At 36.4% G+C, this 16,401-nt stretch overlaps 1 protein-coding gene across 1 annotated transcript in view; it reads right to left on the reverse strand.

Moving 5' to 3' along the window:
* Positions 1–999, reverse strand: part of LOC132549049 (extended synaptotagmin-1-like) — a 41,443-nt gene extending 40,444 nt beyond the window's left edge. The window contains exon 1 of the mRNA XM_060212948.1: positions 713–999. Coding sequence (XP_060068931.1) covers positions 713–999 — 287 coding nt within the window. The remainder of the gene's footprint in view (positions 1–712) is intronic.
* Between the last annotated feature and the right edge of the window lie 15,402 nt (positions 1,000–16,401).

The raw sequence follows: 16,401 nt of genomic DNA on the forward strand, positions 1-16,401 counted from the left end.
TTTGATCAGGCATACAAAACCTTGGCTATATAACGCTTTCATATTGTCAGGAGTTAAGCCCCCAATCTCTATGTTATATCTCCCTGTTATGTTGTCTGTGGTGTAGTCCCCAACATCTATATATCTCCCTGTGATGTTGTCTGTGGTGTAGTCCCCAACATCTATATATCTCCCTGTGATGTTGGTATTTACCTTGTCCCCAATCTCTATATATTTTTCTGTGATATTATCAGTTGCCTTGTGCCCAAACTCTGTATACTCTCTTTATATATGTGATGTTGTCCTTTCATTTATATCTACATTGTGTATACGTACTGTACATTTTTGTTAGTGATAATTGGGTCCCCGACCACTATAATAACTATATAGGCTATAGATAAGACATTGGTCAAATGTCACTGATAGACCATATCAATTTCAACAGCCCTATCTGATCTCCAAACATAATATCAAATACTGATGTACAACCAAACACCTGCACATCTTACTTAAAACAGTTCGCTCTCACACTGGTTATTGAGTGAAAGTTAATTCTATGGCCTAGAGTATTTCGAAATATAGAACAAACTCTTAGTGCAAGTAATGTGTATATACATAAACCAACTAAACGAAAACTTGATACCCGGTGTGGTATGCACAACAAATGATTTATAAGCAATACATTTACTGTAAGCTATATGACACGCTTGAGTGATTGCGCTCTCACTCTTACCATCTGTTAAAAACGAAGTTGAGCCACTCAAGCGATTCACTCTGTCTCAGCGCTTTTTTCCTGTGTATCCGTTGCTCTTCCTTTGCTAGGTGCCTCTTCACAATGTTAGTGAGCTTCGTCTTCCAGACGACAAACAATGCTGCAATGACAATGAAAACCCAGAGGAACGAGCATCCCCATACCCCTAAACCCCAGGCAAGAGACAGTGATGCCGACACCAGCAGGTAAACCCATAGCAGCTGGTTTACAGTCTTTTCTCCAGATTCATCTGTTTTATCGGATCGCATTTTTATGGATGGAAAGCTGACTTAAAAGTGTTAATCCTGCCACTCCATTTTAATGAATTGCAGCATACGTTCCTCAGACAAAACTGGCATGTTATGCCACACACAAATCCCTGACAGCTCAGGTAAATAAATATTCGAGTCACTCTGACTTTATCATAACAATGAGAAAATACCAGAAATGTCCGAATGTATTTCCTGTTGACAGTGCTTTCCCGCGGTTTTTGAAACTTGCCAGTACATGTTTGTGATAAAAGCTTGTGGACGGAAACCATGTTGACTTTTGGTAGGCACACCACTTATTGATTAATACGGGCTATACACATGTCCATATAACAAAACTGGACAAGCTATTGCTTGCGGTCAGAACAAGGTTAATAGTTAAATCTATATGATTTATTGAAGCTGGTCAGTCTAGAATTTATACACGATCACACGATCTGGTATTCCCTTCTCTGCCCAACCCAGCTACTCTTGCTTGGGTTTCATTGGTAACTGTTTTAAAGAATGAAAGAAAAAGAGAAAAAGACAACCCAGTCACTGTTGCTTGGTTTTCATTGGCAAATATCTTAAAGAATGGAAGAAAAAGACAACCTTTTTCATTTCTAGAAGATAACAAAAATATCCCCATTACAATTTAAGTAGCCGGTTGCGACGTTCATGGTTTCGATTATTTTATTAATACGCTATGTTTGTAAATTATGCTTTTAGGGGATACAATACAAAGAACTGCTCCATAGTCTCGTTTGCTGTAATATGTTTCACATGGAAGTTCTCGTGAATTAAATATGTCCAATAATGTTGGTAAGACTGGAAAATTTAGGTTTAACTGATAATACCGCTTTGTTCAGTCTGCAACATATCTTTATAACTTTTAGGGACTCATTATATCTGATCTCTGACTAATAGTCGACCTTTCCGACACCTTTTAGGGACTCGTTATTACTGATCTCTGATTAATAGTAGAACTTTCCGACAGCTCCGATCTTCGTTATGACTTAGCTTTGTAAGAGTTGTTTCCCCTCGTCCTGTGGTCTCGTTGGAAGCTTTACGTCAGTTAGGTGATATAAACCCAACAGACTTTAAACAATTTAATTGTGTACATATTTTAATTCGACAATTGAGCTTCAAAGGATATTCTCAAGAATGCTTCTTGTACCAACAGTCCGTTTTTTACACATTATTAAAAGCATATCAGACATTTCTGAGCCCTAACTCGTGCTTAATTTCATGTATTACTTATAAATTAATCTAGAAATATGTGCTACTTCATTTTATAGATCAAATTACTTGAGTGATTTCTACTACTACTACTACTACTACTACTACTACTACTATCATTATTATTATTGTGACATTCTTAACGGCCCGTCAACACATAGAAGGTCATTAAGGCCATTAACTGGTAAAACACACAGCGATCCAATAGGAAATAACATTAAACAAACAAAAGATAAATCACAAATGCTAAGAATCGTAAATGGGCATGTTAACACAAAAGATTAAATGGTACTTGAGTTAAGAAGACCATAAGTATTTTACATGACTTTTTTTCTAGTTAGGACGTTTTATATATGTTGCTACCAGGTAAACATCTTTGTTCTCGTTACTGATCAGAGATAGGGATTTCTACCACTGTAGATGGGTAAGTCAATGATCTCTTTACGAGTCGCCTTTGAGCAGAAATCTTCAGATATGTCAATTTTAAATAAGAACTTCATTATGCATTAATTTAAATTGAGAATAATTTTTATGTCTCTCTATCACCATGTAATCCCCACTGAGACACACACTTCCACTCGTTGACATATAAAATTCAGATATTTAATCAAATAAAGAAGAGACCTTTGTATAATCATACATACACACACATTACTGAATACATAAAGCAAAATACTTTGCACCGAATATCCAAAGATGTTTGAAAAAAATGCAATGGCCACACATTTCAGGACTTCAAAAAAGATAATGCATTGTTGACAAAGATACCAGGCTCCCCCTCCGTCCTTTCAATATTTGTGAATGGAGGACATTGAAATGAGTTAAATATTCACAATTATACATCTGTTTGTCAGACCGGAAATGTATGTCTACTGGCGGATGGGTATTCTCCTCACAGTTATAACAAATGGACCAACACCACTGTTCGTACTCATTAAGGATCGTTAACAGGTCACTTCGATCGATTAATCACGTCTATGCTGATGAGGATTCCATGCTTTTCCGTCGTATTGTGTACACAACTGAGGTCGGTTCCCTAGTGTTTCACATCCAAGTATATTTACACTGCCGGACCAGTTTCCTCTACATCTGACAAATTTCTTTCTTCATCCGAAATTGATAGTTTGACAACGTAATTAAGTGTCAAAAGCCCCCTTAATTTTTGTTACAAACATTCGACAATTTGGTGTAAACATTTTCTGTTTTAATCATAGTTTGTTCGTCCTTGTTATTTCATTGTTTATTATAGACGTCGGGACGGAGGGCTTGGTTTCCAAACTTCTCCCTCTCCAGTACTTGTGGTGTTTCCCCACACGGCGCACAGCTGCTCAGGCCCTCCACAGACTCACACCAGACACGGCTATTCTTAGTTACAGCCCAAATACAAGTTAATATGTCTGCTAATGAAGACTTCCACATTTCTTTTTTGAAAAAAAGTTCTGAAAGAAAAAATTGTCTTCCCATCTAAAAGAAGAGTTATTTCCCTTTAAACGAATCGTACTTTTCTAGTTTCAATGGTCGCATTTTAAGAATGGACAAAGTCGAGGAGAGGAGGTCAAGATGGAGATGTATTTATATATAAAAGTGATCATACTATACACTAGTATACATTTCGAATGGTCACTGAATATACATCATACCAAACAAAATATACTATCTTAATTTCATTCATAAATAAGTCAAATAATAAAGTTTAAAAGTCCGTATTATATAAATAAGTTTAATGATCCATGTATGGATGTATGATACCACAAGTACAATAATTGGGGGAAAACATGAGATAATTTGGTGATTCAAAACCTTGTGCTTTGATGGGAGAGAGAGGCCAAGGGAAAAGAAAATCGCATGTTCCACTGAAACAGTACTGTACTGGTAATGATGATACCGGCATGGTGAATGAGGACATACAATTAATACAGTTAAATCTCTTTAAGATGCGGATAAAGTTTTTAACAAACGAAAAACATGATAAAAAAATTGAAGGACAGCGTATGTTCATCGTTTGCCAGTTCATTTCAATTCTCCAAACAAAGGTATTTATAATCAATTTAATTTGCATACCTTACAGCACATTCGGACAAAAGAGTATTAAATGGTTTTGTCTGTTTTGTTGCGTTGAAGAAATTTTCTTCGATGTAAGTAACGTTTTACCTCCTTTCAAAGCAAGGTTGACGTGTTCAACTTATTTTCTAATCGGGAGGTCACTCTTTAACAAGGCTTAGTGATGTTTGCTATTTTCGCTCGAAAGGATACAACCTGATCAAAGATACAGTTTAATAATAACACTCTTCAATTTATGAATATTTCAGAAGACCATTTTATCAATAACTACAAAAAAATCCCACATGCTTCGTAGTTATCAAAATAAAACAAAAACAAAAACAAAAAACAAATAATGAGGAAAGAAAACAAAAAAACATTTGTCTTTTTCTTCGTATATGTTTACTACAAACTGTCGAAGAAGTGGATGGGTAGGTGATGTCGACATATCTGAATTCTAGATGGAAGAAGGACAGGGCGGAAAATTACTTTTTTTTTTTCATGTCCATGTTCCATTACGGCAGATTTTCAGTAACACATGTGTTCACAAGTGTACTACAGATCTTGTGGTTTTCATGTCTCGACTGAGAGACCACGTTTCTCTTCTAAGACGGGTGTTCATCAAGTGCAGGGTAGTAGGTTTTTAGATGGGCTGTGTCTTACCACTCTTGTGTCACTCCTTGATGTATTCTCCGTTCTGTACATGTTACAGAGTAATTCTAACGGGTTCCACGAAGCTCATGCTGTTACATTCTGAAGTATCATAATTGAACTGAAAACTATACAATTTGTTTTTTGATAGGAATAAGTTAGTTTTATCTATAAATATATGCCCGTAATTGTGGACTCCAGAGCTGGTGAATTGCACAAGTGTATCAAAAATCATTCTTGATCGGCAAGACACAGATAAAGATGATACAAAACCGTGCACACCACGAGAATTCAAGCAGAAGAAGGGGTGAAACAGTAGAAAGACAGGATATGAGATTTAAGGTTTGTTACGGAACTTCCGGAAGCTATAGGGAGGAAAGCTAGATTGAATGATGAATGAAGAATTTTGAAGCAGAATGTATTGGACTTTGTTAAGGACGATTACGTGATAATGTTTAATACGTCACGTGACTGGTTAGATTCCTTCATAAAACAACCCAGCCTGCTGATTTGAACGCAAGTTATCGACGCATGGGTGTCGAAATAATTATACATATCCATGTACTGTACTCTAGGTATGTAATATGTGCTTATTAGCCGTAACGTCTAGAAATGAATAAATGCATTGAATTAGAGAATACAAGGATCTGTTACATCACATGACATTTTTAACTTAATTGGTCAGTGATATTTTACAAGGCAAGAATGGGCAAAAGTGATTGTGTCACGGGAGATGATTGTAACTGAGGAAGAAACAAATGACACGTCGGACAGTATCGTTATGTGCCAGGATAACCAGAGAAAAGAAACCAGTTGTTGTCATTCAGGAACATAAAAAAAATCCAGTTAAGTATTACGCAAATCGAAAATAAGATGACTGGAAAGGATGTTTTAAGTTTAGATCAAGCCAATTTGACCAAAAAGACGACATGAACACATTTCTTGATTAATGTACCCTCGTATCGTATCGACGTCGAGATCTTCCTCCAAATACAATACTTAATACCTAACCAGTGAACTGAAGTTGCGAAATAGACAAAACAGCATGGTCAGCATCATGGTCAGATTTGCTAACAGGACTTGTTCAGAAATGTCATCAACCATTCTGGGACTGACAAGGATAGGTAGACGTTTGTTAGGTAATCTAGAAAAGATGGATCACGGGAAATCTGCTAGCCCACACACATTCAAATTAACATATTGATGAAATATAAGGAAAAGAAAAAAATATTTAATTGAACTTAGCGTTATGGTTTAACTGAATAATAAGTAACACCTTAATTATCTAACTATTTTAATAAAATTACACAACATGTATGATGAAGCTTGATCACATGAACGCTTAACTTTATACACATTTTGTTGCTTAAATAACAAAAAAATGATGTATACTTGTTTTTGGCGAAGTTGTTTAACTTTACTTTATATAAAGACCACCTGTCTATTACGACATTTTAGCGTCTTTGAATGATCTTTACAGACAGATCTTACCGCATGCCTTGACTGATTACCCCCTTTCTCTTATGTACGAGTGGTTCAATCAAGTTCATGGCGTGGGTTGTTGGATTGGCGGAATCTGGATGCTTTCCCAGGTTTTCTTCTGTGCTTCTTGACAGAAATCTAAGTAAAAAAACTATAGAAACTTTCTGTTTGAAACGACATTTGATCAGCAAATCATACAGCGAGAAAATGCGAAGTCCAACTTCTTGCATCTTCTGTGGTAAGGTCCATTGTATCTTTGGTGGTGTAGACACAAAGTTCCCACGATGGGGTTAAAGACATGCGCAGTACTTTTTATTCTGAGAAACCCGTCATTCCTCCACCGTAGATTAGTAAATGTTCGTATATACTTTTTCTGGTTTAGATTTCTTATACTAAAGAAGCTGAAATAGGTCGTGGTTTAAATTGAGCTTATTACTTATTAAATATTGTTCAGTAAATTAATAACTAATGGGAAATGCAATTGTTTTATCTTAATTTCCTGTGAGTACGTCATCAATTTATGTGTACACGGTTTTAATATAATACAATATGTAGAGATTAGCTCTGAGCAGTTAGACACTAGTAAAGTGTGTCATGAGTCTGAATATGAGTGGTCATTGTTTGACCACTGGTCGAGACGTCTGACTCAAATGACCAGCGGCCGGGCGTCTGTTTATGTTGCTTTGCCGGTACAAGAACTGACATTCTAATGTGACTTTCATTGGAAAGTTGATATGGTCATCACGCGAGCTGTCTCCGACCACCGTCCGTCAAATGGTCATTTTCATTGGTCTGGAACAATTACGAAAAGTAATTCTATTTAATTTAACATTTCCTTCAAAGGATGTCTAATCATTGACGCTTCCGAGGATATAGATTTATAATTAAGATCTGTCAACAAGTCAGATAGTAGGGATTAGCTGTGTCGGGGTCGACCCCTCGACACTGGCAGGACTTACGATACCTTTTGTTCTCAAACATAAACATTGATGTAAAACAAAACGTAAGCTTTTTAAGGTTTCAGCATGTGACTAAACGAAACTGAAAACATTAAAAGTAACCATGATTATACAGTCTACATGCAGTTGTTGTCTTTATTTAGCAAATAAAACCGCAATCTCGATACTTTCCAAGCGTTGCACTACGGTAGATCTTTCTAATTTAAAATGGGCAGTAGAGGTCCAATGTTACGATGGAGTCGATATTCTTGGGTAAAACTGGTAATTATTACCTTGCAAAGGAATACAAGTTTTGTTTTGTTTCTAACAGTCGTTCTAGTAGTTAGAATTTTCATTTTTTTTGTGCTTCATGTTGATATCGCAAAGTGAAAAATGGCATTTAGTTAAACAGACAGCATTCTGTGTTATATAGCTTCATCAAATTAGAAATATTCTGATTTAGATGTAGTTCTATAACACGAATATCGTGCGTGTATCTTAGATTCGAGATATAAATATATTCAATTTATTTCTTCCAAACTTTTTTTATAAAATGTCTACATTATCAGTTTATAAACCACGAGAAAGGAAGCAATATAAACTTAACTATTGTTTATACAACATTGTTGATTTGTTGAATAAGTAATATTTTGGAATAGGGAAACGATCTAGTCCCTTAAAGACATACTCCACGTGGAAGCGTTATTTTATCACAAGTGTCCCTGACTGACTGAATCACACTCCCGGCACTAGAGCAACATCAGACACGCACAGATGGAATTAGAAAGGGATAGTGTAGTTGGGGAGGGGGTGTTGCTATATAAGGTAATCGCCATTATATGACATATAGCCTTAGTTCGTGAAGGACAGAGGTTTTTTACGACCTTGACGACGCGAAATGACATCTCCGGAAAGGTCAGGCCCTGATGGTCGTATTTCCTTTCGTTGTAATTTCCGAGACGGAGGGACATGAACCAGTCCCTGGTTTATATCTCGTGTCACCGGTCAACATATATTTTATTACCGAAGAGTGTTAGCAATGTGCAAAAGCCTGGTTTTCCAAATCATTATCCTAACACATGTTTTAGACCAATAAATTGTCATTTCAAATTCTTTATTTATAATTTTTTCCTCCAAAATTATTGTTTTGTCTGTCTGCCGACAAAGTGTTTGGGTAAATCACGGCCAAAGTCCATGACATCGACAATAGGAATGTTACTTACATTACATCGAATAACGTGCCGAGATTGCCGGGTACATATGACATGCAGACTCACATCACATAACCTCTGTAATAGGGTACACATCAATCTGACCAGGAAAAACGACGAACACAGAAATAATGGCTGACAGACCATGCTATCAAACTTCAACACAACTCCATATTGAACATTTGTACTAAACAACTCATCATTATTTATCTACCACGGGTGTACAGGACTAACGAATTAACCTACTAGTTAAAACATTAACGAGTTTACGCTATAAAATGTGTAGAGGATTAATGAATTAACGGACTATATGTAACTAGTGAAACATCAACGAGTTTACACAATAACGTGTGTACAGGATTAACAAATAAATGCGCTACATGTAACGAGTTAAACATTAATAAGTTTACATTAGAGCGGGTGTACAGGATTAACGAATCCACGTGCTACATGTGACGAGTTAAAACATAAAGGAGTTTACATTATAACGGGTGTACAGGATTAACAAATAAATGTGCTACATGTAACGAGTTGAAACATTAAGGAGTTGACATTATAACTGGTGTACAGAAGTATTAATGGGTTTATACGTGTACCGAGTTACACATTCTTAGTTTTCTGTTCACACATTAACGAGATTACACTTTACATAGTTTACACATAAACCAGTTTACACACATTAACGAGATTACACTTTACACAGTTTACACATTAACCAGTTTACACACATTTACATGTTACTTTTATATGTGACAGGTACATATATATTCATTATCAGTGTGTAACGGGAAAACACCTTTTCCATTTTTTTAGTATATTCACGTGTTTTCCCTGTGCCACGATAGTCCTGTGTGCACGTCCTGTGTATGTCCCGTATACGTCCTGTCTTGTCCATATTTGGTGTTGTTATTGAGTTGTATGCTAAATAAGGTGTAAGTTGTGAGGAAAGCATGTGAGTGTAAAAGTTAAGGAAATAAAACCATTTTACAACCGCGTATTTATCGCAGTCGGCCGTAGACCAGGGTGTGGACGTATCCTCTGGAGTCCGCTTGGTTCCAATTTGACAAGACAACTGGACTTTTGATACATTTTACCAGACCTTGTACAGGTCTTGGAAGGTAATTAAACGTTATATTACACATTTGATTAATCATTAATTAGTAATTATTAATTTGGAATCAATAATGTTTAATTATTTCATATCGGTCCATTGTCATATTCTCATACAGAATAATAGGTATTCCTATAAGGCCGTTTGTTTGTTTTTTAGGGTTTTCCTCACGTGCGTCCGCCGGTTATGTATAAATAAATAAATACAAGGAGGGGGGCGACTGTTGTGTTTTCTTTGCCCTGTGACATATAACTATACATATAAAGTTATGACTGACCAATGGAAAAGCCAACGAGTTTACAAAACAACGGGTAACTTTTTAGCTAAAGCATGTATAACGAATCTATCACAAGACTGCACTGTAGCAAGCCATCTATTTATAGAAGATATCATGATTGATATTTCAAAAAGATTTTGATTACAACAGACAGAGACATAGATATCTACTAACATGTATACGTGTTCACGGAAACCAAGTATTAGATATCAATATATATGTTTGAAATATGCGTCATTATGTGGCATCAATTACCATGAAAACGGTAGCCATTACGAGACTGACCAGGAGCATGGGGTACATGTAGGAGGAATAAAAACATTGTATATTGTGTAACAAAAAATGAAAAAAAAAGTTATTGTCTATGTTATAATAAAATACAAATATAAAATTTAATCCATGCATGCATTTTCATTTCTAGTGAAAGTAATGCTTAATAAGGCTGAGGAACTCTGTGTACTCGCTGTGAATGTCCCTCGAACTGTTGTATAATCTCGCAGATGGCTGCCAAGCTTCTGATACAATAACACTTACAGCTGAATGACATTGAGGTTTAATGTGTACAAGGTCAAATGTGGGTGTTCAAGTGATTGACAGCTACGCGCGTGTGTAAAATAAAATTTCCATGTTCCATGTTATAGCTTCAAAACAAAGTTACGACTTAGGTAGCAAAAGCACAGCAACAATGGACTCATTGAATACAAAACACTGTCTCTGATACACGTCTTACAATTCAGGTAATCACTTCTGTAAAAATGATAATACATTCAAACCGCTTCATGGAAATTATCTCTTCATTTGTTATACCGTATGTTTCAAAACAAATATGAAAAACGATTTTCCTTAAACTGGCTCTCTTTGAAGCGTAACAAAGGCCATATGACGATTTTTCGGTTAGAATATCTTTTGTAAGGACCATTTCAACACTAGTAACGTGATACGATTGGGGGGCGTCAAATGGTAGCTGAGTAACACAAACAATATGAAAAGGAACAAAGACATTTCCATTGAGAAAAATAATCTCACTCCGACAGACGTGACGCAAACGTGCACACACTCCTCACCCCAGAGCGTCCTAGACACTCCATACTCACCGTCACAGAATGTAGAAACCTGTGTCCAACGGGGCTGGAATCGATTACCTCCAATTGCAATACGTTCTCCGGGCCGACACAAGGAAATCACAGACTGCCATAAAATAGCACTAGAAAACGGAGCAAACCAACTACATATAATAATACTGATAGGCACACTAACTAACTAAATTAACTGGACTGTGTGTCCGTTTATGATCGGCACATTCCGGCAATTTTCGTGGGGAGTTGACCATAAAAATGTCACGGAACATCCGCTTTTCGAAACGTCTTGCATGCGCTTTTCAAATATATGTGTATATGACGTAAACAAATCCAGAGTGAAAACGGGTAATACAGCGAAATGACTCTCTACGTGTATAATCTAAAACCGATAAAATGTCGAATACAGAATGGAGAGATGCCGGGTTGTTTTCCGACACAGACCAAGTAGTCTATCACCTGCTTGAGAAGTCTGAGGACACTGATCTCGCTGAAACACTACCCATACAATGACGCCATAAGGCATGGGTAACAACTACTGCTAATAAGGCATTCTATATTGGTTTAACCGGGCTTGTTGACAATAAGTCTGCATGGTATGTATATCTCTCTGTCGAACATTTATAGATTGAAGTATGAAGATAGCTTACGTTAATCAAATTACTTTCTACACAATACATGTATTTGTTAGAACATACTTTTAATTACATTTTCATCCCCGTTGTCTCAGTGTATATAAATGAATCATTCATAGTCAGTCGCTCATGATAAGTTTCCCAAACCTTACCAGAAGAAATAATATTCTTGAGGTTATCAGAGATATTAGATCTGCCATTTAGACTCTGCGCCCACTCACCTTTACAACACAGACTTGATGAAACCGTCATATGTAATAAATAAATGACGTTGAAACTGGCGTTACTGAATTTGACACTTTTTAGCGTGGTATTTCTGTAGTTCATGCTGCAAGGCGAAGACAAGAGCAACAGCAAAAAAATCATTTTTGTAATGATCGGAATTAAAAAGGAAAAGTAAGAAAACTTATACTTGAAATGCTGTTTCTATCTTTTTTAGGAATGGATGTTGTTGTGTAGTTTCTTCACATACAAATTATCAGAAAGGCAACAGATTGAATACAAGAAAGATACCTGACTTGAAAGTCCTAGTTTCTCCGTCTGTTTTTAAGCTGTCTTTAAGCATAGCAAATGACAAAAGTTGTCAAGAATGCCACAATTTCAATTGCGTTTCATAAAACGTACATATAAAACAAACCCAGTAAACATTTCATCTAGACATGTGCCATATTGCTAAGTTTGTTTCAAAGCACACAGGACCAGACCCGGTTATCGTACTGGCAATGGCTGTCATTGTTTAGGCTTTAAGTAAACGTTGCCAGCCTCTCTCTCGACAAGGTCATACCGATCTCCTAGTACGTGGTGGACGTAATGTGGCGCAGTGGAAGTCCATGGTGGCAAAGCATTGTTTAACGATTTTATGACTATGTTATGTCGCCAGTTATTGCTACAGTAGCGGTACTAGAGAAACCATTCTCGTGTAAACATGGCCGCCACGGCAGTGATGTGGCCCTGTAAACGAGCGTATGTGTAGATGTCTGAAGGCAATCTGGATACGGACAATGTAAACATGTTGGGCTAGCTTCGAACTTTTATTCCATCAACATTTACTTTTCAGATTTCTTTTATTTGGCTTGTTTTAGAAAGAACGAAGAAAAAAACGACTGAGAGGAAGTGGCGAAGACAATACAATATGTGGAACCTCGCTTTCATAAAACGAAAACCTACAGGTATAAAATAGATAATGGAATATCCGTCCCTTCTACGATTTAAACAATTCAAAGTTACAAGACAAGTAATAAAACCCGTTAAAAATAGCAATTAATCCAGTAGAAACCCACGAGAACTGTCTTCAATTTCACGTAAACATCATGTGTACATGTTAAGGTGGTGACTGACGGGTACATGCAAATGTGCTGATTGGCAGGAACAGGTTTAGCTGGTGTTTGATGGGTAAATATTGAAGTGGTAACTGACGGATACACGTTTGCGTGTTTTCGTGGTTACTGACGGGTATATGTTTTCGTGGTGACTGACGGGTACATGTTTTCGTAGTGACTGACGGGTACACGTTTTCGTGACTGACGGGTACATGTTTTCGTGGTGACTGACGGGTACATGTTTTCGTGGTGACTGACGGGTACATGTTTTCGTGGTGACTGACGGGTACACGTTTTCGTGACTGACGGGTACATATTTTCGTGGTTACTGACGGGTACATGTTTTCGTGGTGACTGACGGGTACATGTTTTCGTGGTGACTGACGGGTACATGTTTTCGTGGTGACTGACGGATACACGTTTTCGTGGTTACTGACGGGTACATGTTTTCGTGTTGACTGACGGATATACGTTTTCGTGGTGACTGACGGGTACATGTTTTCGTGGTTACTGACGGGTACATGTTTACGTGGTGACTGACGGATACATGTTTTCGTGGTGACTGAAGCATCCGTAGTTGATAACGCCAGAGTTGCAATTTCCTGATACACCAGAATTGAAGTTTTAATTAATTATATTATTTACAAGTTGATATCATGAAACCAATGATAACGTCTGCTTTCTGAAGGACATGTAAAAGATGTGTACATTTCTATTTCAAATCAAGTCAGATCAAATAAAGAAATAGGAACACTGAAATGAAAACAAAAATTGCCAAGTTTTTGTTAGCTGTTTTGTCAACAATATCTTATCTATGGCATTGGTTGGGATATGTCAATCTATACCAACGTTTTATCATCGTTCATTTTGTTTTTATGTACCGAGTATGCGTCAGATTCCGCCATTTTGAACCGTTATTGTGACATTATCAGCGCGGGATCTCCATGGGAGATCTGATAGGGGTGTTTAGGGAGGATGGAGAAGATATGGTGCTTCAAGAGGAGGGAAGAGGGGGCGTAAGAAAATATCACTGTACTGACGAGGGGTCAAGTAAATATATTATTTCATTGTCGACTCTGTCCGACAGAATCAAACGACGTGCTGTCAATTTTAGGAAATATGTTGCATCTTTTTTAGATGTTAGAACAGAATAATATTCTGCTCACAGACAGTAAACTACTTCCAGACAGAAGTTTTCTATGTAAGCGAGAACAATCCACTGTGTTAGAAATACACTCGTACCCAAATCTGTAAAGTAATTGTAAATTGTTTACACTTTACTAGTACCTTAATCAATTAACCTCAACGCATCATCTTATTGCGAACAAATATCACGGCCACAATCATCCCAAAGCAACATTAAACACAAACATCCCAATTCAATTTATTTTAATACTTGACAGGAAGCCTTTTTTTTCAATCAAGATGGACATTGTATATTTTCTTCATCAGATGACCAAAATTATTTACCAAATTTGTACATTTGCGACACAATATCGCTCTTGGCAACCATACAAAAACTAACTACATAAATTGGCGTGGATGGTGAGTGTTCCCTTAAAACTACCAAATTATCAGTGACTAGTGTGTGTATTGTTGTGGCGCCGTTGTTTTGGTACATATTTGTAAATTGTTATTATGGTATTTTGTGAATTATTTATCCTTTACAAACCAATTCCCTGTCAAAATACTGGTACAACAAAGTCGACCTTTCCCCCAACTCGTGTCTCTTACATCTCTATTACCGGATTTATTTCCTATTAGTCAGATGTTATTTTCACGCACCATGGCGAGTTCATGGGAAACAACATTTCGGTCGGTCAGTACGTTCCTCATTAAAAGTATATATATATTATAAATATGTAAGGCCATTGCTACCACGACAGTTTTTTAACGAGCACATTGACCAAATATTAAATTTTCAATGTGATATGCTGAATACACGGTGGCATAATATGTTCCTAATTGAAGTTTACCAAAGATCATATGAAGATCTTTTCCACGGATGACGGGGCCACTCAGGGGCGGTTTTATAGCGTTATCACACCGAAATATCATCACATGGTACGGTCACATGTGGTCACATCTTATCTATGGTACAAAGCCTATGGTGTGTATTATGTGGCCTTTCGTCTTTTCGCTTTGTTATGCACGAAGAAACGATAAAAAAGTTTATGAAGACACAAATGTTGTTTCGGAATCTATAAAAATGAACCAGCAATCAGAAATGAAAACAGTGACCTTGTTTAGGAAGAGAGATAAAGAAAATGTAAATTACTTTATAAAAAAACTATTTAAGTCGACTAGAAAACCATAAATAATACTTATACACAAATATGCAACGAAATTTACTTTCATTATTATGTAAAATAATTATGATAAAAATCTGTATTTCTGATGCCAATTAATGGTGACGTACCGTTTTTGACGGAAAGGGCGCACCTCATGAGTCTACAGGTCATTTTTAGTGATTAAACAGGGGTGAATATTGTCATCATATTAATATTCAATATTGTCATCATACTAATATTCAATACTGTCATCATACTAATATTCGTTATTGTCATCATACTTATATTCAATATTGTCATCATACTAATATTCAATATTGTCATCATACTAATATTCAATATTGTCATCATACTGATATTCGTTATTGTCATCATACTAATATTCTTTATTGTCATCATACTTTTATTGACATGTAAGCTGAAATAGCACAATAACTGGCAATCCTTTATCGAAACACATAAAATGCAACACGAAATTAAATGTTAAAAATAAACGAATTAATAAAATTTTCAGGAGCGCAAGGTACCATCCTCGAGTATTTGGGAAACCAAAGAACTAGTGCTGCACTGTTAATAACTTAACTATGACATACAGAATTTTAACGTGATAACGATATTACCGTACAGTACATTTCACCACAGCAAAGCCGCCCATCATTTTATATCAATGCCCTCAAAAAAATACATTAATATGTAGGTTGTGTGTGTTTCGTCCCTTATTCTGTATAGACCTGTTATAATACACTGGATTAGTGTCAGTTATACAGATTTTTGGTTTATAATTGGATTTTATTGATAATGAGATCTTAGCACGTCCTGTAACCTATAATCACAATTGATTACACACGAAAACGTGTTCAGATTCCGGAAACAAAGCTATGTATTTATGACATTGTTTGTCGCTTTCTATATGTTAGTATTTGCCTTGGGTTCGGGTGGTATTTGTAGACAAAAGTACAGATGTCGACATCTAGGAGACATCTGTGATCATCAGTACGTTTATTACATAAATATTAAGAAATGACCATGCTCTGTTGGATACACATGGAAAAATAAGTTTATATGTAATCGGTGTTTGTTAGCGAAGCCGCCACGTGTCGCTTCGCCAATCGTATATATGTAGGAGATAATTGATGCGAAAATCACGTGACAA

The sequence above is a fragment of the Ylistrum balloti genome, unplaced genomic scaffold (assembly GCF_031769215.1).
Source record: "Ylistrum balloti isolate Yb309-2 unplaced genomic scaffold, AGI_CSIRO_Ybal_v1 Utg370040, whole genome shotgun sequence".
Lineage (NCBI taxonomy): Eukaryota > Metazoa > Mollusca > Bivalvia > Pectinida > Pectinidae > Ylistrum > Ylistrum balloti.